The sequence below is a fragment of the Haliotis cracherodii genome, unplaced genomic scaffold, assembly GCF_022045235.1.
Source record: "Haliotis cracherodii isolate W230 unplaced genomic scaffold, xgHalCrac1.p SCAF_17, whole genome shotgun sequence".
NCBI lineage: Eukaryota > Metazoa > Mollusca > Gastropoda > Lepetellida > Haliotidae > Haliotis > Haliotis cracherodii.
Window position 1 is genome coordinate 15,026,115 of NW_027266272.1, and position 20,797 is coordinate 15,046,911.

At 40.8% G+C, this 20,797-nt stretch overlaps 1 protein-coding gene across 1 annotated transcript in view; it reads left to right on the plus strand.

Annotated features, from left to right (window-relative positions):
- LOC139464634 (corticotropin-releasing factor receptor 1-like) overlaps nucleotides 1-18,507 on the plus strand; it is a 76,209-nt gene extending 57,702 nt beyond the window's left edge. The window contains exons 9-13 of the mRNA XM_071246159.1: nucleotides 2,498-2,564; nucleotides 4,167-4,252; nucleotides 5,380-5,515; nucleotides 12,322-12,363; nucleotides 16,895-18,507. Coding sequence (XP_071102260.1) covers nucleotides 2,498-2,564; nucleotides 4,167-4,252; nucleotides 5,380-5,515; nucleotides 12,322-12,363; nucleotides 16,895-17,122 — 559 coding nt within the window. The 3' untranslated portion in view covers nucleotides 17,123-18,507. The remainder of the gene's footprint in view (nucleotides 1-2,497; nucleotides 2,565-4,166; nucleotides 4,253-5,379; nucleotides 5,516-12,321; nucleotides 12,364-16,894) is intronic.
- Nucleotides 18,508-20,797: the final 2,290 nt, after the last annotated feature.

The following is a 20,797-nucleotide window of genomic DNA, read 5'->3' on the forward strand; positions in this document are numbered from 1 at the left end:
ACCAACGTGACCTCCAACGTGACCTCCAACGTGACCACCAACATGACCACAAACTGGCCTCCATAGTGACTACCAACCTGACTACCAAAGGCATGTTTTCGAAATTTCGAGTATTCATTTAATTCCAATATTTCCTTTTACAAAACGTTTCATCCGTACTTGCCAGTGACGGACAAACATGAACACGTGATTCTAATATGTCAAGGTAGCATCGTAATTGTCACGCCATTGCTGAATGAATAAACCTCCAAACCAATCAGTCCCCTCTCAAGCACTCTCGCGTTGAAATCCCATGTTTTTCATGTACCTGTTATCTGTTTACCGTATCTTGACAGTTACAAGATTGAACCGTACCGCATATTACCGGTGTGTCCCATTGCTTGTTAAAAGAACCTATGCATGTGACATTGCGTGGGAAGGTCGCAAACTGACTAAATATTCGTCGCTATGGCCGCTAGCGCTGAGACGGAACTCAGTCATTAGCAACGAAGAGGTGCGATTCGCCAATCGGCTGGTACAGGAATGACACAAATAATCACAAATGTATAGTAATCTTGGCGTCTCACATCGCGAGCCCCTTCAGTAGGAATTTAATCTTCACTGACGTATTTATATTCATGATTTCATGTTCCAAGAATACATTTACTAAAATAACGTTTATGAAGTACATGAAATATTAGTCTTGTGGTAATAACAGCACATCGATCGTTGCAATTCGTGTACGCTCCTGGCCCCCGCTCAAGAAACAGAATTGTAAATACATGTATATCCGGTGCCAAACATAGGGCCTGTTTAGTGGGTTTTACGGTAAACATTTTTTTCTGTCCACAATCAGATAACATCCTGAATTGCAAAATATGTTGAAAACTATTTCCCGTTGTAATGTTCATACTGATTGAATCTTCAGGTAAAAAACATGATAATTTGAAGGACATTCATATTACTTTGCAATCTCTTGACGAAAACATAGTTTCATTTCAGACAGGAAATGGATCAAGTATTATCGAATTTCAGATAGTTCCGGAAGCTATATATCTCTGCTTCACGCAAGTTCATGGTAATGATGTGTAAATTGGAGGAAATATCTCAAAGCAACGGAATCCACGCTGTCAAGTTTCTCTATCTTGAAATTGACCCCAGTGTCCTGTGTCACGAACCCAATTATTGGTTTTTGTTAAAAAGACTTCTACTCCACGTTTATATTTTTAAAATGGCTATGCAATTGATATTTTCATTTCGAAATAAACTTAATATGTCCGCGTTGCGCAATCTGATCAATGGACATATCAGAATATGATCTATACTAAAATGCGCATTCATTTTATTCATGGAGTTCAGTGAATTGCATAGAAACGAGGTTCAATCCTTCTACCTGTTTCAACGTAAAAGCGCCGTCGAGCGTGGTGGGAAATTTTGAAGAAGCAGTGTTGAATTTCAACCAGATTATTTATTGAAACTATCACAACTTCAATTAGCTCAAGTGTTGTAGGGATTAAGTGCGGGTAAGATTCATAGTCAAATGACCAAACTGGGACCGATAATTCTCATTGGTGTTCGGCCCGTTGGTTTCAAGATAAAACCGAATCTGGTTGTATTTGATTGCAACTTAAAAATGGCCTTAGGTCCATTACCAGTATCAAGTCCATCCAAGGGTTTGTGTAAATAAAGTAGATGAGGCGTCACGTGAGTGTGTGTGACTTTGGTTTAACGCCGCTGTGAACAGTATTTCAGTTTTTCACAGTATGTCTATCGGAATTCGAACCGAGGGATCCTGGCATGTCTAAGGGACGTCACTCTGCAAGCTAATTACGACACCTTTGATAGACGGCTTGGCCACCAGTGTGCCCTGTGGGAGTCAACAAAGTGCCAGAACTACATCTATGCTTGTTGTAAGAGGCGACTAACGGGATCGGGTGGTCAAGCTCGCTGACTTGGTTGATGCATGTCATCGTATCCCAATTGCGTAGATCGATGCGCATGTCAATCACCGGATTGTCTGGTCTCGATTATTCCCAGACCTCTGTCATATAGCTGGAAAATAAATGAGTTAATATTCTTAAACAAGAAACAAACAAACAGAACAAGTACCTGGCAAGTACGGGAAAGTTCGCCCATATGTAATCAACCAAACAAATAGCATTAATGTACAAACTAAGCAGTCATTTCCACAAAGCTTGTTAAAGTAACGTACATGTTTTCAAAACCTTTCATCTTACCAGCATGCATACAAAACTTGTTTGTGCTTATTTCCTTTTATTTGTGCCGGGTGTTTCATGCAAAAAAAACCTATTGTCAAATATAGAACTAACGTGGCAGCTAAGGGAAAATTCCTCCAAATGAAAGGAGTTTTTCATGGAAGAAAACTGTTTTCGAAGTTTGAATTGATGTGGCAGCTAAGGGACGTAACTCGACAAGCCACGTTGTCCAGATCACTAAATCACCCGTGTGCCTGTCTGAATGACAAGGATTCTACTGACGATGTTGTCTCATTGTGCAGGTGCTGGCTGCCATCAGATACACACTATGACTACATACTCCATGTCCCTATATTCTGGGTCCTCGTGGTAAGTGTATTATGCATTGCTCGTACTGTCAGAATAAGAACAAGACCCACTTGCACAAAGCAATCTTAGCGCTAAGACTATCTTAAGCCTATGTTAAAGAATGGGAGCTACGATCATCTTAGCGCTAAGATCGCTTTGTGCAAGTGGGCCCTGATGTTCCTATGACCTGTTTATGGAGAACTGACAGAAGAGTGAGTGAGTATGGTCTTATGACACTTTTAGCAATATTCCAGCAATATCAACGCGGAAGACACCAGATATGGGCTTCTTACATTGATCCCTTGTGGAATCGAACCCGGATCTTCGGCGTGACGATCGATCGCTTTAACAACTAGACTACCCCATTTTCCCTTATGGCAGAAGAGTAGATACAACAAAACGTGTTGTTTTTTTCAGTGATCTAGTTATATTCACCGCGTTTTTGCCTTTTACGCCTAAAGGAATGAATCTATTTCGTTGGATAATCGAATATTCTCTGGCGTTGTGGGGCGGTAGGGTAGCCTAGTGGTTAAAGCGTTCGCTTATCATGCCTAAGGCTCGAGTTCGATTCCCCACATGGGTATAATGTGTGAAGCCCATTTTTGGTGTCCTTCGCCGTGATATTGCATGAATATTGCTTGAATATTGCTAAAAACGGCGTAATGCCATACTCACTCACGAACTTGCTCGATGTTTGCTGCTTTAATGACACCCAAGTTCATGGCTATGCTGTTGATACATGGATGATCATAATCTAGGCGAAATTGGGATTCGAACCCTCGATCATAGGATCTTGTCACTGCTGAGGCAGACAATTCTACATAGATAACTTCGACATCTTTAGACTTCTCAGCTACCCATGCCCCTGGAATATCTATTGCCCATGTAAACATGACGTCATTAATGACGTCGGGAAGACTTGTAAAAATAGATTAAATGAATGGCATTTCATTTGCATCTGTTCAAATATGAATATGGAATATGCCATTTAAAAGACGAAAACATACCGATGGAGTTTGAAATAAAATATGATTGCTTGTATGTAAGCGTCTTCCCGAGGCAAGAGAGTTAACTGGCTATAAAAGTCTAATTTCCACCGTTGCCGTACTAGACTGGTATTATGGAGTTACATTTTGGCTGGACTATCGAGTTTATGCATTGTCCAATCAAAATCGCACAACGGAATCGAAATCCGGTTCGTAAACTGTCGTGCAGATTTCGGTCGATTGCAAGATTTGTAAAGCATGTGCACTGCCACCTCGTTGTCAACAGATATTTTCCAAATCCTTTCATGTTTTTAATCGAGGTGCCCACGTGAGTTGATGCACTTCGCGATGTAGATATAGATATAGATATTGATTATCGATCAGATCGTATTGACTGGGCGCCGCCATTTTTTAAGCAAATGCAAGTGATACGAGAGGTGGCATCTGATTGGTCCATAGGAGAGGCTTAGAAGTGACATAACTCGCTATAGCCACTGTTGGCGCTACGATCGAGCCAAGGAATTCCAGGCAAGTTCGGCAAGGGTGGAAACTGGACTTTTAAAGTCACTTAACCCTCTTGGAAGATGATATGTAAGCTGTTACAAGGTTGTCTTATCTGTTTGTGTGTCTTTTACAGAGCAACATCCTCTTCCTGTCCGCCATTATCTGGGTTCTCATCACAAAACTGAAGGCCTCACACAATCTGGAAACCCGACAATACAGGTACACACTGACATATTTGACATATTTGATGCACTTCGCGATGTAAGACACTGACATATCAATTATAGACACTGACATATTCTAATTATACACACTGACATATCAATTAAACATGACCGACCCGTGAAGATCCGGGGTAGAATAGATCTTCAGCAACCCATGCTTGCCGTAAGAGGCGACTATGCTTGTTGTAAGAGGCGACTAACTGGAACGGGTTGTCAGGCTTGCTGACTTGGTTGCATGTCTTCGCATTGCAATTACGTAGGTCGGTGATCGTGATTGTCTGGTCCAGACTCGATTATTTACAGACCGCCGTCATGTTGCTGGAATATTGCTGAGTGTGGCAACAAACAAACAAAAAAATATACATAACCACTCTGTGCGTTTGTGGGTATGCCTATGCGTGTTAATGAGGTGAGGTGAAATGGGGTTTAACGTCGCGTCCAAGATTATTGCACTTTTATAGCGACGTGCGTGCACGTGTATGTGTGTGTGTGTGTGGCTGCTTGTGCTAGTCCGGACTGATGGCGATTTATAGTGCTAGCCCACTGAGATACCATGCCGCAGTTTAACATGAATACCCCACTCAGACACAGTATACTGACTCCGAGCCGACCAGTCCTTGTTTTAGCCCCTTAATGCCGAGGGCCAGACAGGGTAACAACAAGTACCATCTTTTAACGTCTCTTGTATGACACGGCTGGGGAGCGTGTTAATGAGTTTGTGTGTTTATGTGTCTGACGTTTATGTTTTTGTGTCTGCAAATCTACTTGCACAGATGTAGATCATGCTGAAGGCATGTTTGATTGCCGACAAGGGTACAATGTGTGAAACCCGTGATATTGCTGGAATATTGCAGAAAGCGGCTTCAAACTATACTCACTCACTCACTCACTCACTCACTCACTCACTCACTCACTCACTCACTCACTCACTCACTCACTCACTCACTCACTCACTCACTCAGATTACGATGTGTGCCCAGAGTTTCATGCCATATACGCGTTTTAGATAATGTGCCTTAAAGAGGCGATGTTATAATTTGCCTCATATAGATATTGTCTTTTTGAAATTGAACTCTACTGTGCTGAGAAATCAATACATGCTTTATGGTTATCGTTTTCCAGAAAGGCCGTGAAGGCCACCATTATCCTCTTTCCCCTGCTAGGGGTCACCTACGTGCTTTTCTTGATTCCGCCGAGCAACGACCACGTGGTACAGACCGTGTTTCAGTATGCCAATGCTTTTCTTCAGTCATTCCAGGTAAATCCCTTTCTGTATAAAACGCTGCGAAATCTATTGAGGGTTCGACCGGAAAATGTAAATTCGCTTTTCGTATTCTTTGTAAGAAAAGCGCGGTTCTTATTCTTTGTTCCTGGAAACGCCCGTGACTATGCTGATATGTTTTCATTTATGTTCTGAGATATTTTCCAAAATAAGAAACATGGCCATGTGATGACTAATGTACAGAATCCCCGTTATTTGTCGAACTTGTCTGACATGTAAAGATCTATTCGACCACACAGGGATTGTGTAGTGCAATATGAACACATACGCCCCCGGACACAGGGTCGTAACTAACTATCTACAATGACTCCACGCAACCAATGATCTGTAGACAATGATTCCACGCAACTAATGACCTGTAGACAATGGTTCTTCGCAATTCATGACCTACAGACAATGCCATCTTGCAATCTATGACCTACACACAATGGTTCCTCGCAACTAATGACCTACATACAATAGTTCCTCAAAACTAATGATCTACAGACAATGCCTCTTCGCAACTACTGACCTACACACATTGGTTCCTTGCATCTAATGAATTCCTGTCAATGCTAACTCGCAACTAATGATCTACATACAACAGTTCCTCGCAATTAATGACCTACAGTGAATGCCTTCTCGCAACTAATAACCTACAGACAATGGTTCCTTGCAACTAATGACCTGCAATGGTTCCTTGCAACTAATGACCTACAGACAATGGTTCCTCGCGACTAATGACCTACAGGCAATACTTCCCCCAAACCAATAAACCTACAGACAATGGTTCCTCGCAACTAATGACCTACAGACAATGGTTTATCGCAACTAATGACCTATGGACAATGGTTCCTCGCAACTAATGACCTACAGACAATACTTTCCCAAAACCAATTACCTACAGACAATTGTTCCTCACAATAAATGACCTACAGTGAATGCCTTCTCTCAACTAAAGACCTACTGACAATGATTCCTTGCAACTAATGACCTACAGACAATACTTTCTCAAAATCAATTACCTACAGACAATGGTTCCTTGCAACTAATGACCTACAGACAATGGTTCCTCGCAACTAAAGAATGCCTTCTCTCAACTAATGACCTACAGACAATGGTTTATCGCAACTAATGACCTACAGACAATGGCAACTAATGACCTACAGACAATACTTTATCAAAACCAATTACCTACAGACAATGGTTCCTCGCAACTAATGACCTAGTGACAATGGTTCCTCGCAGCTAATGACCTACAGACAATACTGTCCCAAAACCAATTACCTACAGACAATGGTTCCTCGCAGCTAATGACCTACAGACAATACTGTCCCAAAACCAATTACCTACAGACAATGGTTCCTCACAATTAATGACCTAGTGACAATGCCTACTCGCAAATAATGACCTACAGACAATGGTTCCTCTCAACTAATCAATGCCTTCTCACAACTAATGACGTGCGGAGGATACTAGTAGTTCCTCGCAACTAATGACCTACGATAAATGGTTCCAAGTTAATAAAGTCGCTACCATGGGTAGGTCACACATATGTGAATTGAAGAAGTAATGAAAGAACTTACTGCAGGCTTATGTTCAGGTCAGTTAACTTCTCATCAGGCAATACTGATAACTTGACAAAAGTGACATAACATAATTTATCCTAGCATCCTAGAATTTCAAACATATACAAATACATATTTAAAATGAACTATATGACCGGTGCTGCTGATACCAATGAAATTAACGAGGAACAGCTTAACATTTTTTTCCTCTTGATGCCTATTTTGGGGACGAGAATTAAAGATTGTGCGAAATTCCCCGCATGATCAAACCTTCATGTGAGTATACAATGTCAACCCCAGAAAACAACCAGTATCGATTATCCGCCGAAAAAGACTCCAAAAGGCAAAATAGAGGTGATACTTATATTTATGGATCACTGAATGTCAGTGATGCCAGCAGGTGTTCGCTATAGGATAGGCACATAACACTGACGTTCAGAAACATTAACGTGATTTAGTATGATGAGTTCCCCCGACACACATTTCAGTACTGAATACTACGAATACTACTGGCCCATTTTCTGTAGGTCATATTGTGATAGTTCACTTACTTTTATCGTTACCTTTTGCAAATTAACACGATTTGTCTTACAAATATGTGATAAATCATGTGTAAAGAAGATACTGAATCGCTGAAAAGTGAAACGAAAATGTCAAAAACTAAAATGAAAATGCCAAAAAACAAAAACAAAAATGTCATTTTAGTTTTTGACATTTTCGCTTTTGTTTTTGACATTTTCGTTTTGGTTTTTGACATTTCCATTTTAGTTTTTGACATTTTCGCTTCACATTTCAGCGCGTAATAGCGACTTGAAAGTACATTTTCCATGTTTTCGGTTGTTTTTATACATGATTTATCACATATTTGTTTGACAAATTGTGTTAATTTGCAAAAGGTTACGATAAAAGTAAGTGAAACATCAAAATATTGAAAAACAGACTCCATGTCCCTTATGGGCCACCGTAGAATACTGTTGGTACTCCTTACACTTTCATGGTCGCTAGCAGGCTCCTGTCTAACGCCATGATGACCATTGTCACTGTGCCACTAAGCTACTTTGTGGCCCGGCTGGTCACAGTGTCATCATGGCAATGCTCCCCTTGGGTTACTGATTGTACTTCTTTACTGACATTATAGCGGTGAATCGGGACTGGGTGACAGCTTCATATCACCTCCAACTTTGTTTTATTGACATCCACCTAATGGTATAAATCACCTCTCCCCGTGGGTCGCTCTTGTTTTAAGTAGTGCTAGGTTCAAGTGAACTTGCATCACAATGTTTCAGACTGGCTGGCGAAATATCACTTGACTCGTCTGGTATCTCAAGTGTCATGATCTATCAATCCAGCAGCACAATTACGAACTGTCAATGATCAATTGGGGGCACACAGAGCGCGAACAACAAATTACGGCCATTGCTCTGTTTGGAACACAGTGGTTTACAGTTAGAAGTGAGTGAGTGAGTGAGTGGGTGGGTGGGTGTGTGGGTGGGTGGGTGGGTGGGTATGTAAGTGAGTGAGTAAGTGAGTGGTTGGGTGAGTGAGTGAGTGAGTGAGTGGGTGGGTGGGTGAGTAAGTGAGTGAGTGAGATGGATTTAATGCATTAAAACAGTATTCCAGTTATATCACAGCGTCAGCTTCATGTAGGAGGAAAGACCGAGGTGATACAGTTCTTAGACGTTTACCAATGTAGTGACACCCAGCAGCGTGAAACTTAGCAACAATCGGGGCGAACCGGGATTCGAACCCACGACCATAGGTTTCTGGGGCCAAGGGACGCAACTCTGCTCAGCGAATTGTGGCGCCTCAGACGACTTGGCCTCCCATGTGCCCTTTAGTTTGGAGCGGTGTAAGCAAACCACCCGACGTTCTATGACAGTTTGTGTATGTTATACTGTGGCTGTGGTTATACTGTTACGGCTAAACTCGTTTTGTTCTAGTATGTAAAGTATGTATCGCCGCATTCAGCAATACCCTGGCTACATGACGGCCACATGTGAATGATATAGTCTGCACTACACAATCCACTGATTGATATTGTGTCAACGTCCTACGGGATTAGATGACATAAATAAGAGAAGGAGTGACTTAGTGGATGCTGTTTTATCCCTCAGTCAGCAATATTTCATCTGCATCACGACAACCTGAAAATGTATCGATATTATGCCAGGATATCCAGTTGTTGACAGCATGATTTGGTTTGGTTTGGTCCCACATTTTCACGACCTAATCACCTTTATAGTCTGAAGACCGCCTCCGTGGTCTAGTGGTAGAGCGTCCGCCCGGAGAGCGGAAGGCCCGGGTTTCGATCCCCGGCCGCGTCATACCAAAAGACGTTAAAAGATGGTACTTGTTGTTACCATGTCTGGCGCTCGGCATTAAGGGGCTAAAACAAGGACTGGTCGGCTCGGAGTCAGTAAACTGTGTCTGAGATGGGATTTCATGTTAAACTGCGGCATGGTATCTCAGTGAGCTGGCACTATAAATCGGCATCAGTCCGGACTGGTACAAGCAGCCACACAAACACACACACGTACATGCACGTTGCTATATAAGTGCAATAATCTTGGACGCGACGTTAAACCCAATTTCACCTCACCTCACTTTTAGTCTGAACGGGGAACTGGATATATGTTGTTCTGTCAGCGTTAATGTAGACCTGATTATTAAGTGCAGTCATGTGATCTAACAAATATTTGGAGTAAGTGAGAACAGTTTATGGTTCTTTTATGTACCAACAATATCATAAAAATATCTAAAATGGCATTAAAACATAATTCTGGGGTGCTGAATTAAACCTGTTGTTGCGCAACACGAGTGAACACTAAACTGATCCGTCTGAGGGACCGATCATATGATATTGTTTGGGTTGTCTGGGATAAAGCCTAAATATTTTTTCGAAAAAACACATTACACTAATGTAATTTGTGTGTCAGATTATTTCTTTTTATCAACACTCTGAACATAATTATGTTTTTCAAGTATTTTCGGGGATATTGTTTTTGATAAAATCAAATGGTCGACCCCTAAGAAAAATGCGGAAGCTCAGTCAATCATAGAGCAGGCTGTCATGAACTATAGAGTGAGTGAGTATGGTTTTACGCCGCTTTCAGCAATATTCCAGCAATATCACGGCGTTGAATACCAGAAATGGGTTTCACACATTGTACCCATGTCGAGAATCGAACCCAGGTCTTCGGCGTGACGAGCGAACGCTTTAACCACAAGGCTACCCGACCGCCCCCTCGAACTATAGAGGATACGTATCATCACGAATAACAACATACACACAGCAATCATCGGTGAAAACATTCACGACATCAAACGACGCCCACGACCGCTTTATATATCAATTCCGCCACCATCGTAAACCATAATTGTGAACTGTTAGCCTAAATACCTAAGTGCCCCTAATTCTATATCATCCCGTCTTCTTATCCCAATCTCAGAGTGGCCCAAGCCTGATAAATGGCTTCGGTGCCCAATGAACCATCGCTAATACCACCCAGGGACGTGATTATCTGGAGGAATGTGTACTCAGGTGGCTAAACTTTCCTCCTTCTTCATCACAATCCTCAAAATGGTCCTAATCGGCATTATGGAGGAACTGAATATATTTGTCTATCTGACTGTGTTCTTCAGACTATCAGAACTGTTAATTGTGATGGTAAAGGCGGGTGTTTAGGATAGATTTTGTATCCTCCTTCAGCTCAGTGCTGTTAATTATTAATATGGTTAACCTTTAAGCGACAGCTCGTAGATTATATGTGGAGACACGCATTTGTACAGCGCCAGACAGGGTAACAACAAGTGCCATCTTTTAACGTCTTTTGATATGACGCGACCGGGGATCGAATCCTGGGCCTTCCGCTCTCCGGGCGGACGCTTACCACTCGACCACGGGTTGGGAGATACGGTCTTCATCTTGTTAAAATACTAATTTATTTACTGACGCGACTAAGTGGCCTGGTCTACCGCCGTTGTGATACCCTTTTCAACGCTCGAAGGAATCATCTCCATTTGCTTCGCGAAAATGGTTTTATCTTTAACATATTTCTTCCTAAAGTGACGTCGTTTTCCACTTTGTAGATATCGAAACTTTCCGTGATATAGCCTGACAGTGTCTATATTTATTTTTCTTACAAAATGTTAAACACGATTACATTCTGAGCGAAATCGATATCAAGAGAAAGTTGCGCATTTTGTCACTATTCAACAACACGTCCCACCCGGCATGGATACTATGCTACCTAGGTGATGTAGGGCATCCTGGATTAGTCAGCTTACATATGATGTCAATCGATGATTTACACAGCTTGATGTATGCGTAACGGAAATTCTTTGTTTTGAATGTTAGCAAATAAAACACACTTTGATATATTTACTCTGATCACGGTCCTCATATAAATTTTTTTTTAAAAAAACACAGGCACCGCTTTGACATTTTTCCAACGTGTAATCTGTGAATGTACGAACATATGTGGCTTGGCTTGGTCGTGTGAGGCGTCGCAATAGGTCATGTGTCTCTTTGGTGTGGTAGAATCCCAACATCAAGGGTTCGAATCCCGATTTCCCGACTATTTACACAGTCTTTGATTTGTCAGCACCATGTTTGTGGTTGTGGGTTTCATCAATGATCTAAATCATGTCGGGTTTCACCTCCATACTGCGCGCATGATTGGACAGAAAAGCTAATCGGCGTCTTGTAGCTATCGCTGCCAATAGGAGATTGCAAAGTGGGAAGGGATAATCAACACCACCCCACCCTAACAACCCCCAGCCCCACCCCCACCCCCCCCACCCCACCCCCCGAGACGACGGTTGCTCCGAGTGACTTTCAATCGACCAACTTTACATAAAGAAATCATGTGTTTAACATCACTATTTAATAAGATCCTTTGACACGGACACTGCAGAACTAAGCTAATTGTGATCTGTACTTTTGTATATCATTTCAAGACAGTTTTATGTGTTTTCTACTGGCAATTTTAGTTGTTGTTTTTATTGTTCGTTTGTTTGTGCCAACAACAATGCAGTTGACATAAATAACCGCACTTGAAATCCTCTGTTATGTCATTATGTGCGTAGGCTTTGGATCACATTACATCTCAGAATTTTTAAGAAAAGATTACCATGGCATGCTTCTTTATATTGACAACAGTGTTGTATGCGATGCTAGGTGTATGACTCACCTACTAGCACTGCCATGGTGATTAATATCTTTGCTGTTTTCAGGGTCTCTTCGTGGCGGTGTTCTATTGCTTTTTAAATGGCGAGGTAAGTATCATATTGAAACAGATTGCGACATGAGTGAGCGTGTCAAACCTTTTAGAAAAAAAGTATCAGTATGATGTGCAGACGAATGTGAAAAATCTTGTTCTGAGAAGTAGTCTTTTCTGTTTAGTTAGTCGTGCAGAAAATCTTTTGTAAACATGACAGGCTGTGACGTCAGCTATGGTGACGTCATACATATGACGTCACTATTTGTAACGGCATTCCTATTGTAATGTTGTAGAGCGGATGACCTCACTATGACGAAATAATATGTTAGATGTAGAGGACATTTCCAAATTTGACTACTCATCACTGACAAAAATTATGGCCGATGCAATTCCCTAGTCTGGCCATCGTTCCCGTGGTTTTTTTCCCAGGTGAGCAACTGCCTTGCCTTTGCAGGTGTTTGCGACGGATGCCACTGGTGGGTCGGGATACGCTCACTTTATCGCGAACACCTGGTGTCATCACTAATTGATAGTGATTATGATTAATCATGAATACATGCTTATTCACCTGGTCGGAATCGTACAATATGTTCCGCTGTTACCAGACATTTCTTGGGATTATGAAAAAAGGATTTGTCATTGTGATTTAATATTAATCACGGGGTTGCCTCCTCAGGTTGCCTGATCCAGACTCTGACAGTGCATTAAAACTAACAAACTAACCAAGTGGTCTGCGCTCAACTTTTCGCGAACACCTGGTAACATCACTCTTTCACAGCGATTCATAAATACTGCTTGAGGTTTAATCATAATCGTACAATGGACTCTGCTTTTGGTAGCGATTTCTTATGATTATTGAAATTGTTTTGTCAATTTAAATAAAATAACACGTCACTGAACACACATGTACTGTTACACAGGTCGATCCTAGACCATGACTGACACATCCCCTTTACTGGGTAACAGAGACTTGCAATACATATGGCGCTACGACCGCCACAATTCCCAAAGGCAAGTTCTTGAAATGACATGTCAGTATATAGGCAGCTGTAGGAGCACAGGGTTTGCCCGTGGTTGCGTAAAGCCCAAATAATTCCCCCAAACGCAAACTTTATTAGATATCGATCTTTTTGCAAATTTGATTTATTTTTTCACTTTTACCCAAGTCTGAATAATGTCTTTTAAATGATTGGCGTCTTTCACGACGAACGTTTTAAATGCGTGATATTTCCACATCACGATTTGACGAGTCTTATCATTGCGGTGTCCTGAAGCGCTCTTAACATGAACAACCTTATAAAATCTTCTTTCAAATTATGCCCAGAAATGGGGCTAGAAATATAATTTACGTCGCGAGTTTCAATGCAATTCTTTACATCATTGCAACTGATAACGTCTTTAGGCTGCCACCTCAACCAAATATCCTTGAAGGCTGCAAATACGGCGGAGTATATGGAACGAGATCGGTTTAGATCTTTCGATTGGTTCTTTTGAAACACGTAAGCGTATCTTTTTATAGCGGCATCACCTACAAATAAATTGCTCAACAGAAAGACAGACAGACGGTTGAGATGAGATTAGAAGAAAGTGACTAGAGTATAAATTAGCTTGGCTCTTTAATCTACGATGGCCCCTATTGCACTGGTAGATATCTTCAATCATCTTGGTTGCTTTAAACATGTCAACACTTACGCACCGAAGCATGTACAGTAGGAGATGATTTGCTTTTTATTAGGCGTTTCAGTCTAACTGTCTGGGTATCGTCTCTTTGAAAGACAGGCTTGCTCAATGTGATAGGAAACGCTTTCAAAGTCATCTGGACTTCTCCGCTAGGCGCCCAAGATAATCACATGTAAATCTATAAGACCAGGTTCAGCAAGGCGTTAACATTGATATGGAGAACGGAATGCCTAGCTTGTTTTTCTTATTGTTTATGCCTCAGATACATCGCTTGTAGATGTATGATGGCTTAGCTTGTACCGCGTTGGATGATGAATCGTGGTAAAAAGAAACGTGATCACGTGATTAAGAAACAATGACGTTGTGAATTACATTGCGTCGTTATGGTAAAGTCGTGGACTGGTGTTGTGTGTGAGTATGGTTTAACGCTGCCTTTAGCTATATTTCAGAAATATCATGGCGGGGACACCAGAATTGGCTTCACGCGTTGTACCCATGTGGGGAATCGAACTCGGGTCTTAGGCGTAACGTACGAACGCTTTAACCACAATTCAACCCACCGTCACTGGAATGATGTATATTGATATTGGTAAAATTATATTGATGTATGTACCGTATGTCTTGCCAGTCTGAGACAGTTTGGTATCTTAACTTTATTGACGTCATCGGTGTACTGGTTTGAAGCCCTTTTAATCTTGTATTGGTTAAACGAGCGCTGTGATTGTTAAATAAGTTAAATAAAAAATCTTTATGCCACATGAGTTCATGTCTACATACTTAGCCACAAGAAATCACAAGAGTCAATTTACGATTCCGACTGTATTGTGAGCATGTTTCTATGAAGCACTATCACCTAGTAATGATACTAGATTTTGCGAATTGTAAGGTATCCTGCCCCGCCAGTGGCACCCGACACAAATAAAGCGACAAACCCCTTTCCATATCTATATGCAATAGAAATCCCTGCACAAAGCCGAGTCGATTGTACGATTCCGACTATATCATGAGCATGTGTTTATGAATCACTTTCAAACAGTAATGATACCAGGTGTTCGCGAAAAGGTGATCGTATCCTACCCCACCGGCGGCACCCGTCACAAACACATGCAAAGGCAAGTCAATTGTTCACGTGAAAAAACACGGGAACACTCGACAGAAGTCAAAATAGGGAACTGCATCGGACGTCACCCCTGTCACCGATGCGTCAAATTTGGAAATGTCCTCCACATTTCCATTATAAACGTTTTTGAAACACATGCAAAGGCAAGTCAATTCCTGTTCGAGTGAACCTCAAATGTAGATACCAAGGTTGGAGATGCTGGAGTATTACTCGACATAAAGGAAAAGTTGGCTTTTGGAAAGTTAAAGTCATCTCTCTTTTAATACAGTCTTGTACAGAGCGTTTTGTCAAAATGAATTTGGTTTAATGCCGAAGTTTGGTTCAACGGTATTTTATTTATATTACGGCGTGTCATGTGGCAGACAATCCAGAGATGATGTAGTTTTTGCACGTTTACCACTTTGGTAAGTGAGTGGGTTGATGGAAGCTACGAACATGGGTATCATGCAGTCAAACCAAGGATCATAACATGTGTGAACCACGATCATAAACTTATGGCACGAAAAAGGAGCACAGCTAACTGGGCATCCTTCAAATACAGCTGATTATTGTTTATATTTGAGGGCATCTTTTCTTTGAAATATCTATACACTTTTTATACATGTTATGCAACACCTTGGTGTCATTGTTTGTAGAAATTATGCCAAGTTTCATCGAGAAATTGTTAGAGGTGGGGTCAGATGTCACTCATAAAGCGGCATGAATGCAAGTGTACTGATTGTTTAATAGTGCTAGTCCACTGAGATACCATACCTAAATACAACATGGATACCCCACTCAGACATAGTGTATTGCCTCCGATCCGAGTCCAATCCTTGTTTTATATCCTTTAGACCGAGCGCCAGACAGAGGAGTAGTCAGGAATTTTTTAACGTCAACGTCAAAAGAAGTTTATTGTACAAAAGGCCTCCGGCCCATATACAAGAGAGAATTACGCATGTAGATACAGTCATAAATGTTACACATTTGGATATCCACGTTCTTTGATTAATTCACTTCTTTTGGCTAATGAATGCTTAATATATAGAAACAAATTTAATATATTAGATTCGTTCTTTGTCGTCAGAATAACTACAAAGGCCTTATCGGTGACATTGCTATTAAATAATCTTTTAAATATTTCTTCGAAGATCATTGTAAAATGGACAAACAGACACAAAATAAAATTCATATAAAAACATATTTACATTTCCAACTGACTGAAATAGCCATATAAAACCAAAACCATGCGAAAATAAAAGATTTCTTACATGCGATGTCCAAGTATTCTTTCGCATACTATTTAAATGTAGAAGCATGTTATAAGCTAATTTAGGGAGAGGTTGTTCATGCATATGAAGGATTTTAAACCAGTATTTTAAATATCTAATCTGAGAGTTAATATATAATGGGTATCTACCACATTCACCATAAACCATACAATTTGGTGTAGAAGATCCGACTCAAAGAAACTTTTAACATGCTCTTGGTATGACGCGGTCAGGTGATCCAACTACCGACCTCCATCCCTCTGGACTTAAACTCCATTCACTACACCACGAGGGAGGTTAGAAAACGTACAATTGTGTTCCAGTTTCTCTAGCAAATACCCCCTGATCAAAATAGGTCTTGGCATCACCTGCTTCTCTCAGAACCCGTCGAATATGCGAATTTGATAGTTCAAATGTATGTGACAATCTGCAGTGATACAGCTGCAATATTGCTGACTGCTTCGTAAACCAAAGGTCATTCACCCACTCACTCAAACAAGTCCACACTGGTCAAATAAATCTCTTTTTCCACGCAGGTGCGAGCAGCCATTCGTAAGAAGCTCAGCAACTACCAGGAGAGTCGAAGTATCGTTACGAGGTACACGAAGACGTCGTTTGTGGGTTCACCAGCTCGCTCCACCAGCAACTATAACCAGAGCCTTCAAATGAGCACGTGTAATGGCGGAAAACAAAATGGCTGCCGTGGAAAGAGACCCAGCGAGAGTTCGCGTGGAATGGAAGAGGAAGCCGAGAACATGTTGTGACTTCTCACAGGAAAGTTAAAGTCAAAGAGAACATCACGTGTCAGACTGAACATTGACGAGGTAATGTTGTAATTGGTAGAAATCATTCTATCACTTAAAGACAATTGTGCTGAGTGATTATTTTAAGAGAAAGATTGTCATTGTAAAGTGTAGGTGCCATTGAGTAATACCGTTCCCTTACCATAGCTGTAAGGGCACTTTGTTATGGCGACTCCTGTGTGAGGTTCAGGACAACGTTAAATTTTAAGAGATTTATTGCTGTTTATTTTTAAATGTTGTCTAGCAAAGATTCTTCAAACATGTAATTGACCTGTATGAATGCGACCAATTCACATCCTCAATAACCTTGTGCGTTATATCTCTATTCGCTTTATGACCCACTCACAACTATAACTTCGGTTCGGAAGTGACGTCATTGCCTCAATCATTCCAACTCTCTCTGTCTCTCGCTTATGGCGTACTTTGATTGGAGTGCTTTTTTTCTTGTCGTTTCGTTCGAATCCGGCTCAAAACGAAGTACAGTGGTGAGTGGGTTTATGATATATAATAGAATAAAGATATATCTAATACACTTGCTTATCGGGGATGAATAATTCATTGAAAGAGTATTTATGTAAGTTCCACCATGAGAGGAGACACAAGTTTACATAAAATCAGAAATAACCATTCCATAGATTATATATTCCATAAGATTCGTGCTTATGTTGAATTATTTGAAGATTACTCATGTGCTTCTTGAATGTGCCATATAAACGTATCGACACATGTATGTATTCATATGTAAATAGAACGTGTAAATAGACATTATTAATTCATAAACTATAGCTATACACGTTTTCATTCCAAAACTTTCATATTTCAAACTGGGATTACGTATTTCACAACAACAATACCGGCGGTTCATTTTTATATACAGACATCATATCTTATCCCAGATTATATATAAGTCTATATACTGGTATTCAAATTCAATCTAACGAAAGGAACATTTGGAAAAACGTCTTTTGAAGGACGTCATTCGATATGTTGGAAATTGAGGGGTCAATCCACATAAAGAATCTTTGAAATGAGCGTTTTTCCATATTCTAGACATCTTTGGAAAGAGTTTTTTACTGTGATGAAATTTCTATTTCAGACTCCATTGTTGCATACAAAAATTTTAGAAAAAATGTGTCAATCGATTCAGTTGGAATGAATTTTTTTATTTCCAATACATTTCGTGTCTAAGTGTAGTTAATCGAAGAAAATGTGTGCCCTTGTATTTTCCGTGGGTTGAGTAGGGCATGACACGAATACCGATGTAATGACATTTTCTGCATAATATCATCAGAACGATCACTTCGAAAAAAAATTATAATAATATATTACTAACAGTATATTTTTAATACTTTAAAATACTTTAAAGGGAACGTTAGCATGGATGCATTATCATTTTGTCCGTCACGTCAATTACGTGGGTTTAGAGAGCTATTTGTTCTTAGTGTTTCTCAATTACCGCCCGATTTCTTTCTGCCTGATCAAATAAAACAATGTCGCCCTGAAACTGTTGACATTTTGAAGTTTATGTGATGAAACCGCATGACAAGTATTTCCAAGATCAGTGGGTCAGTAAGCAGTCCAATTATATTCCGAACTCCCTGGGGAGAATACAACCCGAGCTGTCTGGTAGATACGTAGGTCGTGAAATGGGAAATTTGCAGAAAACAATCAGGATAAGACTGTAAGATATGTGGCGATAGTCGCGCGTTCAGTAATCTATTTCTTACACACTGTGAAATCGCACCATTTTAGTGTCGAATCGATGCATTTTTCTCTATTCTTATGGTCGTAGTGGTGCATTAACACATTATGCAATGGTCATGAGTTATCCAACTTACTGCTTGCAACTCAAACCTATTGTGACCCTCCCCCAAAAGGTGTCAACCATACACGTGGACTAACAAGCGATGATGTTAATGCACACTAGATGCGATCTCTTAAACCACAAAGTTCCACCACAGACGTGAATTCGTCTATAGCAGGAGCCACTAATCAATGACTTACAAACAGAAAGTAGTCCGTCATAATCTGACCTCAGGTCACACCCATGGAGTAGCCAATCACAGACCTGCAATTCGATCTTACACGCGTTGGATACGGATATTTCTACACTGCATAGGAATTAATGTTTTCACGATGTTTTGTTAGAGGTCTAACCGAATGGAATAGAATATAACAATGCTCTTGGGGAATGGGTGGCCAATTCGTCTAAGGCGCCGCAACATTCGTGACCAACTCGTGTTATTCCGGGACAAGCCGAATAGCGACTCGTGCCCCGCTCAAGGCCATTTTTGCGACCGGGTTTCGTCTTAGCGCAAAAGGGGATACTAAAACAATTGTCAACTCGTTGCGTAATGGTTCACTTACATTTCCCCATATATTATATATATTTCAGATGCAATTTAATCCACATTGGGACGTGCGGAATTATACAGTATGATTTAACACATTTAACTGTGTCGTTGGTATATTTTTAGATGCAAGACATATGTAAAATCAAAAAATAATTGTGAGGGATTCTTTGACGAAGAACTTGAAATCATGCGCGCATTCTAATTGGTTTGTCGTATTTTCTCACATAACATTCATCGATAGGAGGACGAGTCTTCTTGCAGGTTACGGAAAGGGGCGAGTGGTGACGAATGCCATCGATAGGGGGACGAGTGTTCTTGCAGGTTACGGAAAGAGGCGAGTGGTAACGAATGGCGCCGCAATTCAGAGTGTGTAGAGTTGGGTCCCTTGGACACGCCAAAAATCTATAATTGTTGGTTTCGAATGTCGGTTATGTTTCTGGGTTTGTCAGCACCATTACCATGCATGTGGATTTCGACAAAGTTGTAAACGTCTAAAACCTGCATCACTTCGGGCTTTCCACTGACAGTAATCTGACACGCCGTGACATTACTGCAATACTGTTCAAAGCGGCGTTATACCCAACTCACTCAACCATTCACTCACTTGACGTTGTGTCGGTGATTGACCGTAACTACAGAACAAACCTTATTACTGACCAATGTCTGTTCGATCCCAAACAAACTGTCGGTTATACAAATAGGCACTTGCCCAGGAAACCAACAGTTGTCGATCGCGACCCAACTGGGGGATTCCGGAAATCCGGTCTCTGTGCTAACAGTCCTGTGTACGTTAATGACATCTAGATATTTCAAACTGTACATTGCTCACACAGTTTTCAAACTTTTTCCGAACACAATCGGGTCTTATCATTATAGTTTTCAAACAAAAGACTGCAAAGGAAAAAAGTCAGTTTGCTGCGACATCATTTGCTAACGCAGCAGAATTTCTGTTATAGCATTACCATGGCTATTTTGAACCGTTATCTAGAATTCTTCCCAAAGTTATAACGATATAATCATCGCTGCCACTGTCAAATTGGCCTGATTGTATATGTTTGTTTATAGTATACGTCTGATAATTTTCTTTCGTGTGCATGATTCGCTGTACAGAGTTGCGTCCCTTGGGCACGCCAGAAACCTATGATCGTGGGTTCGAATGGTTAGACAGAACTAAATCCAACTGAAAATGTCTTGGAAAGAAAATATTTTACCTGACATTTTAGGATGATCGTAAAAAAAATTAGCCGCGATTGTGCGCGTTGTTCTTGTTCAAAAGGAGTGA